The sequence below is a fragment of the Haliotis cracherodii genome, unplaced genomic scaffold (genome assembly GCF_022045235.1).
Source record: "Haliotis cracherodii isolate W230 unplaced genomic scaffold, xgHalCrac1.p SCAF_5, whole genome shotgun sequence".
In the NCBI taxonomy this organism is placed as follows: domain Eukaryota; kingdom Metazoa; phylum Mollusca; class Gastropoda; order Lepetellida; family Haliotidae; genus Haliotis; species Haliotis cracherodii.
Window position 1 is genome coordinate 51266387 of NW_027266308.1, and position 14180 is coordinate 51280566.

Here is a 14180-nt window from a genome sequence, read left to right on the forward strand (position 1 = left end):
TATTATAATTTTTATTAAGATAACTGAACAAACAGTTTTTTTCTGTACAACATGTTCATTTCAGAGACTAGATGTTAGTCTAAGTTTCTGCAATAAAGTTTAAATGAGCATTGCCTCCATCTAGATGTGTGTACCCTTTCATATCATAACCTTTGTACAGCTCTGATAATTTTCAGTATCTTATCGTCTATTGATTACATATTATCAGATAACTATTATGTCTAATAGTCATTTAATTTACATCGTCTCCTTAAACGTTTCAGAGCGAGTTGATGGTGTAAGTAAGAGCAGCAATGGAGTGTTCCTGATGGTGTATACCCTGTCTGGAGGGTGATATACATGATAACAACCCCATCTGGTGGCCAAGTAGTGCAGCTGACCTTTACCCTTCGGAATTACAGAATATGACCACAGATGATGGAATACTTGGAATGACATGTGATATGGTGTTGCTTGGCACACTTTTAGTATCTGTTCATCTGATTAGCTGATATCCTAAAGGAGAGCTGGTCTGAGGTCTCAGGGTTGTGATATCATACACCTCCATGTGTGTATATACATTATTTTCAAGATAGACGGAAATAGCATCTGACTGAAATATCTAACTTAATGGAAGCATAAAGGTCAGGGCGATAGGTTATCTCCCCTTGGAGTGATCTATTTTGTCAAAGAGCCAAATATATCCATGCTAGTTACATATATACGCAGGGATAATGGTATGGGGGTCAGTTGGGGAGGCAAGCTCAAATCACATTTTTAGAGTCTCAGGAAGGTAGGTATTAGAGTGGGTGGGGAGCCAAGTGGTTAAAGTATTTCACTTGTTAATCTGCTGACCCAGATTCAATTCCACAAATTGGTACAATATGTGAAGCCCATTCTTGGTGATACCACCTGGATATTGCTAAAAACAGTGCCGTCCCTACTAATTCACAAACTTGTCAATTATCAAAATATTTTCGTCATAAAAAAATCCTGTTGCCAGGTTGCTCACCTGAATTGCTTTAAAATTTGCAACATTCAATTCTATTTTTAAAAAAATATAAAGTCATACAGCAAAATATCAAAGAGCAAAATTAAAACATATGAGACATATATTTAGTTTAGTACGAGCTACTGAATGACTTTGCAGTTATACAAACTGTAAGCTAATCCCGCTTACTATTAAACTATTTCTAGGTAATCAATTTGCACTGAGCCCGGCCCATTAGCATGTGCACTCGGCTGTCGTCATCTACGTTATCACCAGCCTCATCTACTCCAGTTTATCTGTCACAGCTATTGGGCAGTCAATCACGCAGGCATCACATGGATGACATTTCCCTTTCATAATCCCCGCAGCTTGTGAGGTTGGTTTGTTTGTTGTTTAACACCACTCTCAGCAGCGTCCCAGCTGTATGACGGTGGTCTGTTAATAATCCAATCTGGACCAGACAATCCAGTGATTGATATCATGAGCATTGATCTTCACAATTGGGATACGATGACATGCATCAACCAAGTCAGCGACCCCATCCCGTTAGTCGCCTCTTACAGCGAGTTTAGTCAGTTTTTATGGCAAGCATGGGTTGCTGAAGACTTATTCTACCCCGGATCTTCAAAGTGTCATCATAAATGATGATGATGTTGAGGACGACGATGAGAAAAGTTGGGTTTAAACCCGCTTTTAACAATATTTCAGTTATATGATGGCAGGTAACCTGGATCTTCATGTGTACAGTTTGAGAGAAGTAAGATATGTGTTTTATGAGGGGCAATTCACTGTTACATCCCTTGAATAGGCCAGAAACATTGGATCATCAGATCGACTCCCCTATTTTCCATGATCACTAGTTCCCAACAGTTTCACTTCAGTGGTAAATGTGTGCAATGGTATAAATATACAGGAGGAATAAAATTCATATGTAGAAATTGCCCAAGGGAAGGAAATACTGTCCTCATCCCTTGTATATTGTTCCTCCAGAACAAATATTCAGGGGTTACATATTTACTCCCACATAAGTGGCGGTCGGGTGGCCTAGTGGTTAAAGCACTCGCTCGTCACGCTGAAGACCCGGGTTCGATTCCTGACATGGGTACAATGTGTGAAGCCCATTTCTGGTGTCCCCCGCCGTGATATTGCTGGAATTTTGCTAAAAGCGGCGTAAAACCATATTCACTCACTCACTCACCACTCCCACATAAACGTCTAAAATCTGGATGACTTTGGGTTTTCCTCCCACATTAAGCATACTGTGATATGACTGAAAAACTGTTCAAACAGTTTCAAACCAAGCTCATTCATAGAAAAATGGCATATTCTTATATTTGCCCTGTAACAATTTGACAGAGCAAAAGGGAAAGACTTGAAAAGAGAAATCACCTACATATTGAATGAAGCACTCATAATATATCTAGTTTTGCAAGTACAATGTATAATTAACTTCCCTCTTAACCACATCATGAAGCAGACAAATTTATCAGACAAAACACAAAGACAATTTCTATACTCAAGAGTTATTCTGTGACTTTTTCAGTAAGGTGAGGATCTGTACTGGGCTACCTGTGTGACAAGATCTACTGAATATATTTTGCAAATCTTTCATGCTTCATTCACTCATAAGGAAGAGAATTTAGGAATTTCAACTTCTTTATTATGAGGAACACAACATTTCGGAGTATATATATACTTACTCCTTCATCAACGTTTCGGAGTATATACTTACTATAAGCATATACTCCGAAACATTGTGTTCCTCATAATATAGCAGTTGACATCCATAAATTCTCTTCGTTACATGTATCACTTCTAAATGCCTTTCAAAGTCTTCATTCACTCAGTTTGGGATTATCATCATGAACACCATACCTATTGATTTCCTTTCAAGTCTTACATCATGAACTTAAAGTCGTTCCAATTATTGACAAAACTGTTCCACAAACAGGACACTGATGACCAATTAATGCTAACTCACAGCTCATAAAGTTTATTTTTAAGCCTTCAAACATTAACAACGCTAACAAGACAGAGTAACTCAGATAATGTCCCTCATTTAGACCTAAAGCAATCTCCTGAGATCCACGTCAAGACAAAACTATTATCCTTATGAGTAATTCTGTTAATGAATCTATAATAAATCCATATTCAATGACGCTGCATGAAATATAGATCAATATATGGATTAATGCAGAGATTAAGGGAATGTTTCATCCAAAATAGAATCCATGTTTAATATTTAATATCTGTATGAGTAGAATGGCAGTGCTGTTGTTACCACCTCGGTTGTTGTGAGGAAAACATCATTGATTGGCTACCATTCAGTATATGATGTGGTGTAGAATCAACTTCTCTTGGTCTGTTCCGTTCATTCCCAGTTGCTTTCAAAGAGTCTTTAATGACCAACTACAACCATTGTGGAACCATTAATGGAGGTGGTAGGGCATTCACAAATAATAATTACAAAATTAACATTTAAAACCGATGCATAGATAAATGATTAATGGGAAACTGTACTGTTATGTAAAGAAATCACTGAAGATGAATGATTTCCATGTTTGTTTGGGCCATTGCTTGAATCGATTTTTTAGTTTCGCCTCAAGTCAAGGAGTCCTTGTGTCCTCGTGATCATTATAAGAACTGCCAGCATCATATATATGTGAGGGGGAGATGAGGTGAGATGAGGTGAGATGGAGCTTAATGTTGCGTTCAAGATGATGGCACTTATATAGCGATGTGCATGCAGTCATGTATGTATGTGTGTGTTGAATAGTCCCAAGATAAGTGAGAACGTGTATACCCACAGATGTACCACAACCACCATCAATATCATCATCATCATCATCATCATACCTATTATCATCACCATCATCAAACACCATCAATATCATCATCATCATCATCATCATCATCATCATCACACCTATTATCATCATCATCACTATCATCAAAAACCATCAATATCATCATCACCACTATCATCATCACCATCAATGGCATCATCATCATTATCATCACCACCACCACCATCAATGACATCATCATCACCATTGTCATAACCATTGTCATCACCATAAATATTATCATCACAATCACAATCATCATCATCATCATCATCATCATCATCATCATCACTATCACCATCATCATCACAGCCACAAATAGAGCACAATCATTTTGTTTTCGTTATCATTCAAATTTGATCACTTTGTGGTCTAGTGGATAGAGTGTTTGCCCAGAGAGCTGAAGGTCAGGTGTTCGATCCCCGGCCATGTCACACCAAACAATGTTAAAGATGGTACTTGTTGTTACCTTGGCTTGGCTTGGCATTAAGGGGCTAAAACAAGGACAGGTCAGCTTGAGTTAAGTATATTGTGTCTGAGTGGGATATTCATGTTAAACTGCAGCATGATGTCTCATTGGGCTAGCACCATCAAACGAGCATTAGTCCGGACAAGTACAAGCAGCAATACACACACACACACACACACATGAATGCACATCACTACGTAAGTACAATAACCATTAACGTCACTAAGGCCCATTTCACCTCACCTCACCTCACCTCACCTCACCTCACCTCACCACACCTAACCTCACCTCACCTCACCTCATCTCACCATTCAAATTTATCAGCAAAAAATATCCAACCCCCTTTATTCTTCAAAACAGAAAAACAGACCCACACACATAATGCACACATAATCCCTTTCATGCAAACAACCTCACTATATATCGGACATCTGTCCCAGCTTTCTTTATAGTGATCAAATCAATTCTTGTAGTTAGTGATAAGACTATCTCACACACACAAAACATACAGGTTATCTGTGACCACACACATACACGTCTCACCACAGAGACTTGGAACACCTAGCCGGTGGTGTACAACTCCATGTATATACCCACGTGTAATACCAACAGCAACACTCACCGGCAACACCATGTTCCATCTCAATACAGTCTCAATACATTAACTGACTCAAATAGCAGTCAAATAGCAGTCAAATACACATTAAACAATATTTACACTCTCGCACAATATGAATGAGACTTGATACACACATTGAAAGATTAATTGGTTAATCATGAAATCTTTAAAATATGATAATATAACACTGTTTCATCACAATACAATTCAATACATTAACTGACTCAAACAACTGTCAAATTAATATTAAAAATATATTCATCTTTCACACAATATAATGTATAAATATAATATATTTACATATATATATATTTACATAACCCTTCCAAAGGACAGTTTGACACTCATATTCAAGTAAAATTGGTTAATCTTAAATCTTTAAAATCAAATAATATATTTTGGGATGTTTTAACATCAAGGTGTTATAACAACTGTGAAAATACACAGAAATCAGCACGCTGAGTTACTAGAAAAGCAACAACCCTGGACCAAGCCATTCTTGTAATTTCCACAACACCTGAGCCATAGATGCCAGAGCTGACTCATGTTTTCTACCGTTTTGAGAACCAGTGGTGTTCCATTCATAAAGAACATGCTCCCTCACAGCGGTACCTACCTGACACTAAACCCAGTAGCTGCATATGAGGCTGAGGGGTCCCTGTGACGGCGATGCTGCGAGCTGAGGTTCGTCGACGATGATGGCAAGAGGGTATGCAGCGTCTCAATACTTCCCTGAAATCATCAATGAATACCGTGATATGGCTGCAACGCAAGCAGTATGGTCCTTGTCTGGTCCAGGCAGATCGGCCGCTGCTATATATATATCCCTGTCAATCAAACTCCCAGCATGGTAATCACGCTGCTTTTCTTAAGGAGGGAACAAGCTCTAGGCTTGGTAATGTAATGCAAAGTCTGAAAGCATTCTCACAAAATATAGTGCATTACTTAATCAATAGCAGATAAGGTGAACAATGTACAGTTTTAATATGGACCCCGTTTTTTTATTTATAGTTTGCTGACAGCTTGGGAAGAAATGAATTTAAAAATAAATTTATTTAGATCAATAAAGATAATCTATTGTTCGGGGCAGTCTGTTCTGCTGGCTACAATAAATTCACATTCTGTTAAAAGTGCAGGATGTTTGATATAACATATTCAGAGGACTATTTATACACATATGCCGGTTTTGCCATGACCACAGGCAATACATACACAGTGCATTTAGAGTCATTATGTTAGATATGTTGGTAGTTGTATCATTCATATTTTATTTTATTTTAGTAAAAAGCAATCACACAAATAAAGTATATTTCTTGCTTGACAACGGTATAAGGATCTATACCGAAACGTTGCCTTTACAGTATTAAAGAAGTTGTTATCCATAAATTGTGTCTACTTTGTCAAAGTATATTTCACCTCTTTTTATTTCATTTTATGATTGTGGCTTTTGGCTCTGGTTTGTCAAATCTGTAAACTGAAAAATCTAAAAACTCATTCCTGAACTAAACTATCAGGCAAAAGAAAGCATACACTTGAAAATTGAATTTAACCCAAAAATGACAAATGTTATCAAAATGGTACTTGGCTGAAAACAGTCTCCGAAACAGCAAACTTAAGGTACAAAACACAGCTGTGATACCCGTATCAAATACATCACCATCGCATAACTATTTCTTGTTTGTTTCAGTTTTAGCCACCATCAAACTTGGGTGTACATTTTCCTCTGCCCAGCAGTTCCTGTACACTGTGTATTGTATGACACAATGTTTCATTTTAACAAAATATGACATTCTGTATTTACCAGTACTAAACCTTTCACATATGATATAAAAATACAGAAACCACAATAACATCTTTACTAAGATAATAAATATCACGCAAATACATTTTGAGTAATTATATGCAAATATGTGATATTTGATAGTGAAGGCCTATGGTAAGAACTTTGTTTATTGCCCCTTGCTGCAAAAGACATTTAAAAAATATGATCAAATATTCAAAATTTATTTTGACAGATTATCAAATGCATCATTACTCTTCTTTTTTAATGTTTACACTTAAGAATGTTATTTATGGGTTTTGTAAATTACAACCAACTATGAGCCTAGTGCTTTCTCATTTCTAACACAACCTCTTATAAAAATACCTTGTACTTCATGTTTAAATATTGATTCGTAACTTGAAGGCAAGATAGTGATTTATACACATATGTGTATATATATACTACTCAAAACAAGTTAAGGAACCCCCAAAATTGGATGGCTGTGTGTTGCAAGACCAACCAGCCATGACAGATTAACTAAAGTCATATAAAAAAATTGGGTTTTCTTTAACTTCTTTTGAGTAGTATATATATATATATATGTTGCACTGTAAAAAATACTCTAGATTTGTGACAAGTACTTGGTAACAGCTACAAGTGACTCCCAATGATAAACGATCCCTGTTTTTATCTTCCACTTCAGCTTTGAGGACGAAAATAACACCACTCATATACAACATTTTAAAAAAATGCCTTTGAATCAAACTTCAAGATTAGATTTATTTCCAAGAACCCTCAACTAATGTCCAGATAGGCTAACACAAGGTGAATTTAAGAACAAGAGAGATTAATCTTTAAAAAAGAGATTTGGCTTGAAAGGAAAGTATAAATTTGCATTAACCGATCAGAGAACCTATAAATTAAGGATGCATATAATTTAGCATTACGTCCATCTACACAGCATTTGGAGCCATGATTTGGAGGAAATCTGAGAAGGATATACTGAGTGGGTAGGCCTTCCCTCAGGCAAGAGGTTGGAAAAAGACTAGCTATCAACTATACTTAAAGGTGAAATCCAAAAACTCTCACACACAAAAATACATGGTCACAGTACCATTTGGAATGAGGAAATGGCGCCAGGTACATATCTGTTTTGAAATACTGGCAAGAGGCAGGTTGGGTGTTGGGCATAAGTCAATATATTTTCTGTAATTTTGTCACCCGAACCCAGAAAGTAAAACTACTCTCACTAAAAATACAAGTGTTTCTGTTCAATGACAATATATACAAACGATGCCAGGTGCATATCGGTTTTAAAAAAATTGACAAGTAACAGACAGGTGGGTTTCAGTTGCAGAGGAAATGTTTTCATAGTCACAGCCACTGAAACAATGTAAAACATACATGTATATAAAGATATACTCACAAGCAAAAGAAACGCAAGTGGTTTTAAGCAAATAGGTAACAAACACAGAACCATAAATTGATTCGAGTTTTAGCATGAAGTGTTAACTAATGGTGTTATCAATATTTTTGGTTGCATTTTGGAAGCCCCGAGTAAAAAAGCAATATAAAAAACATCACCAAAATGCACCATTTCAATGAATATGTGGGTATCATGCACCCATTTCTCACGAAATTGAAAATGCATGAACTGTCACGAACTGTAGTGGGTATAAAACTGTGGCTGATTCTTGGACCAACCACTCCTTGGTCAACAATGCCATGCCTAACTCAAATTCAGAGAAACCAGGCTATCAGATGTTTGGAAGCTGGAGAGTCTGTCCAAGATGTTGCCCGTCATTTCAACGGTAACATAACAACAATTTACCGTCTCCTGCATCGATACAATGCTACACAGACCACAGATGACCTTCCTCTGAGCAGTCGTCCTAGGGTCACCACACCTCGACAAGATCGGCAGATTACCCATCAACACCAGCGACATCCGTTCCTAACTGCAAGTGAAAGTGCTCGACAGACCATAGGAACACATAATCGACACATTAGCCGAGACACTGTGATCCGACGTCTCCGTTCCAACAACCTCAGATGTCGCCGACCAGCACGTATTCCTGTTCTCCAACCACGGCATCGACAAGCACGACTTCAGTGGGCACAGGGTCATCGCAATTGGCGTCATCGTGAGTGGAGGCGTGGCATCTTCTCTGATGAAAGTTGCTTTTGTGTCTCCCATGCAGATGGAAGAGTCAGAATTTGGCGGCGTCGTGGTGATTGTTTCGCTGACAGAAACGTTGTGGAAAGGGATCCATGGGGTGGACCTAGCGTCATGATATGGGCAGGGATTGGACTTAATACGAGACTTGGACCCATGTGCCTTTCTGCAACAACACAACATCCATGTTCTACCGTGGCCAGCCCTCAGCCCTGATCTGAACCACATCGAACACTTGTGGGATGAGGTTCAAAGGCGTCTGCACAATGTGCGCCCAGTACCTACAACTGCCAATGAACTACGCACAGCTGCTCTTGATGTGTGCAGGAGGATCCCTAGGGCCTTCACAAATCGTCTGATCCACTCAATGTACAGGAGATGTGTGGCAGTGATCAATGCTAATGGTGGTCATAACAGGTATTGACTGACATTTTGGGTATTGACCCGAAACTGTGTAAGCCCTTAACATTTGAAAAAAACAATTATGTCATCTGCCTTTTAATCCATTAAACTGTCTTCAGTCAAATTAGCCCTATTAGTATTTCTTGTCTTCACTATTGAAAATATATAACATGTATACTGCATAATCGACTTGCGTTTCTTTTGTGTGTGAGTATATATAAAATATTCTTACAAAATAATACACATTACTGTAAACGATATATACTAATGATGCCAGGTGCACATCTGTTTCAAAAAAAATTTCAGGTAACAGGTGGTGTTCGTCAGAAGTCAAAATAAATTTTGTACCCAAATTAAATAGAAAAATCTCCAACTAAAAATACAATAGTCCCTGTACAATGAGGAATACAGCAATGACGCCAGGTATTTGCAAATGGATGCAACTAGACTTGTATAAGTCCCTAAAGCAGTAATTATTAGTTTAAATCATAGTTTCTAGATTATAAAAATATTAAGAACAAGATATCCCTAAAATGCACTGCCCGCTTATCTAGACTTGCCTATTAGGAGGATAGAATTAATACAATATATGGACTTATTTTGCAGCACAGTCTTTGAGCAAGATTAGGTGCAACGTTCACTTTGGGGAAGAAAGCTGTGAAATGTACATAGTACACAGGTACCTGGGCCTCACTCGAGTATAAAACTCTGAGGTCTGCAAACATCGTAAGTCCCATACTTTAACATAAGACTGACAACAGTTGGGATCATGATTTGTCGAGTTTTGATGAATCTGTTCCTGGAGCCCACTGAGATTTTGGAATGTACCACACAACTAGAACTGATAACAAAAAGATTTACTTATCACAACTTCCTGACTTCCTTGTACGAACCAACCCTGTCTTTAACTCACACATGTTTTTGAACTATCACTGCCTTGTTCACAAATCAATACTATATATCACTCTGTACATTTAATCAAAGGTGTTCTGAAACATTTCCATGTCCGACATGAGTAGCTGGCTGATAACATCTACCAATAAGGAAGACTCCCATAGCCTCATGATGCTTTGATCTTCACACTGGATCTAAGGCCATTGTTGAGAATGTTCGTTTCCCATACCAAACCAGACTGACATTTAGTCCCAGAAATGAAGTCATCTTATTTAAAAATATATATCTACAAAATACAAAAATAAATTCAAATGGAGCCCAGAACAATCATTAGTTTCAGGTCCTAGAGCTGAGGCAATTTAGACTTGCCAAATCATTAAAAACTTTACTTGGACTCAATATTTTTCTCTTGGGTCTTGGGAGACAGACAAATACTAAAATTTCAATTATGGGCAGGTATGGGCAGTAACTCTAATTTTAGTTTTTGGTTGTTTTTTTACATACAAAAATAAAAATTATGGGGTTGTTAGGTTAAATCAAATAAAATTATAATTTTTCTAAAGTATTCTCCTAAAATGTGTTGAGTGAATATTGTTTGCTTCAGTCAGCAGTATTCAAGCGATATGTACTTGGAACATTGGCCCGGAAGGGGAGGTTCAGCTGCATTCAATCTATATCAGCCTGTAAATAATCAGTTCAGGGTCAGACAAACAAGAGGTTGACAGCATGAAGAGCATCTGGGCACGATGACTCACAAACAGACAGGTGAGACACTCCGACCAGCCTTTCCTCATTTGAACAAGGGGTGGTGGTTGACAGCATGATCAACATCTGGGCATGATGACACACAAACAGACAGGTGAGACACTCCGACCACCTGATCCTCATTCCAACAAGGGGTAGTGGGGAAATGTTTCGGAACCTCCACCAATGTTATCCTGGAAACTGTTTGGGCAAAATTCAACTGATCAAATCTGTAATTATCCATAAAATTGTGTCAACCTTGTTCAACTAATCAGTATACAAACCTAACACGTGGATGAGTGAATGAGTTGGAGGGGTTGTATGTTGTCCAGCAACAGTCCAGCTACATCATTGTGTCACACAGTGCATTACACAGTGCATCCAGGTGGGGAATCAAACCCGATCATTGGCATGATAAGCCAACACACCAACCACTAGGCCACCCAACCAGCCAGATGACCCTGACGCAATGAAACATTACCACAGAGCCAACCTGTTTTTTAGGCCACTACAGATTCATAATTTGTTTGAGTGGGTTAGCCTTGTGGTTAAAGCGTTTGCCTGTCATGCAGACGACCCGGGTTCGATTCCCCACATGGGTACAAAGTTTGAAGCCCATTTTTGGAGTCTGCTGCTGTGATATTGCTGGAATATTGCTAAAAGCGGTGTAAAACCATACTCATTCACTCACTCATTTGTTCTTTTATATCCCGAAAGTAATGAAACAGGACATTTCTACATAAAAGGTCTATATTTTGTTAGCAACCAATTGATTTTCTTTGACTGTCACTGATTGACACTAATTGTCATTCATATAATTTTCACTATTTTGCCTTTTATGCCAAATGGAATCTGTTTCGTGGTTATTCTCTGGCATTGACGTTTGATATATTTGAACATTGACAGATATTGATGCTTTATCTACTGTCTTAATATCGTATAAACTGCTGGAATCATATTAAGTCATCACAGCTATTGCTATACATTTACAACTGAACAAAGTGGGTGATATTTGTGATACATTCACAAGCTCACATGGCATGTGTGGCAACATTGTAGTGTTTATTCTTCTAGCAACCCAAGCAGAGTGTATTTATGGCACTACACTATTTCCGACAGCCATTTTTTAACAAGGCAAGTAATTTACAACCCAACTGTTCTGACCTATTCATGCTCACAAAGTCCTAAATGGGAATAAGGGATTTCAAAGAGATTTAAAAAAAATAAAAATTTATGAATATAGCAAAGCTTTATCCACTGGATCTGTGAACTATCAATGAAGTGGTATTAGCAGCTCTGAGAGAATTAAAACAAACATTAAATATTTCCACTTCATACACAGACTCAACATATATGAATTTCTCCTCAAGAGAATGCCCTCCAGCACCGTGTATGAATAAGCCACCCAATGACGTCAAAGGGCCCCTTCCAGCATTGGGGCTGGCTGGGCATTGTTTGGATAGTCCATGGGCTAATACTGTTAGTTGTTTCACAGCTCACTACACATCGCGACACCATTTTATATCACATCTAACAAATTAATCAACTCGGCAAGTACACTCCCCTCCGAGAGAATTGCCATTGTCATGCAATTGCTGTGTTTGATGTTCCGTTATTGATGAGGTAGCTGCGCTGGCTGCAGAGGTATAACAAATGCAGCATGACTTCGACTGAAGGAGTCTGCTGGAGCAGGGATGGGGGTCAGGATGAAGTGATGAAAGATGAAGCCACTGGATCCACATTCTAGGGCCACAATTGACTGTCACCCATCACCTTCATCAGCTTTAATAGAATGCTTTACTGGAGACTCTACAATCTCATAACATCTGATGTCCCTTGTCTTTCTAAAGTTACATCGAAAATTGCAGAAGGGTCATTATCAAAATATGTGCCCTTTTCATGTCAGTAATCTCTATCTTTCATAAAGTTTGAGATAGCCCTTTATAACTTTCATCCCTTATATTCAGTGGGGAACCAAATTAACATATATCATTGAACATTTTCCTCGTCAGTGCTTTATTTTCTTGTGCTTTATAGTCTGAAATTGTTGAAATTTCACTGTCAATAGACACCGAATGCACTTTTCAGTGAACATATTTCGATTTTATGTCATATACATGAGTTTTTATGTTGTTGTTTTACTAATGGGATTAGAATCTTTCAAAGAAACATCAGTTTCCTTTATGTTTCTATCTTTAAATAATGAAAAATAAGAAAAGCATGCTTGTCTAAAAGGTTCCTGTCCTTGGTGTAACCATTTGTTTAATTAGGTGTAAGAGTTATCCATCTTTATGTAGAAAGAAGGCTCTCTCGTCACATCAATTCCTGTCTTCAATGGGGAAAATTGTCAACTGAAGAAATATTTATCCCAAACTGGAAAACAGTAGACCATTTGTTAAGTTTGGATGTTTCTTGTTAAATCTCTAAGAGTTTGAATTTTCAAATTCAATTTTTGTTTATTCAACAGGACCAAAAGGGGTACAAATTTTGATAATGACCCAGACACAATTAAGATATACATATGAAAATTATGAGTTTATATTTCAAGTAAACATAAAGCATTAAAATCAAAATATTTTATCTTTGAAAAACATTCTACGGAGGTTTTCTTTTCTTTTCTGTTTGTGAAATACCACATTGTATTTGTGGGAAGATCTGAAAGCAATAACAGGGTTGAAGTCAATTTATATATCCCTACTCAACAGGTTAAGTCGATCAAATTGTGGTCTTGCTTTCAAATGAAGTTGAAAATAACAATGATGATGAAAATGATGATGAGGATTTGGATGAGGGTGATAATAATGAAGATGTAAAATCAGTAATGATAATGTTGGTGATTATTATCATTTAAATGATGATGATGATAATACTGATAATTATTTGATGATGATGATAATAATAATGCTATTGATGATAATAATTATAATTATACTACAAATAATTATGCCAATACTAATTATGCTTATAGTAACGATGTTGATGATGATCATGATGATCCAGTCGAAATAGAAGGCTCCACATCACATATGAGCAAGCATATGAATATAAACTCAAAGCATCTTCTCCAGTCAATGATTACCGATAGTAATCAGACCCATTGCACTAAGTTCTCTGTAAGAGTCAAACTAAAACGCACTGTTCAACCTCTGACATGAGCGTACAATGAGAAGAACACACTCCAACTGGTGTCATGTTGTGTCAAAATGGTCTGAATCTTTATGACAGAATTAATATTAGTGTGCCTTGAGTTGGTGAAGTAGAGTACCACAGACTCGGGGCAGCCCCACAAACTACTTCA

At 37.4% G+C, this 14180-nt stretch overlaps 1 protein-coding gene across 1 annotated transcript in view; it reads right to left on the bottom strand.

The window, feature by feature from the left end:
* Positions 1-14180, bottom strand: part of LOC139443454 (uncharacterized) — a 167925-nt gene that overhangs the window by 111087 nt on the left and 42658 nt on the right. The window contains exon 7 of the mRNA XM_071224439.1: positions 5521-5636. Within this exon, the coding sequence (XP_071080540.1) occupies positions 5521-5636 (116 nt within the window). The remainder of the gene's footprint in view (positions 1-5520; positions 5637-14180) is intronic.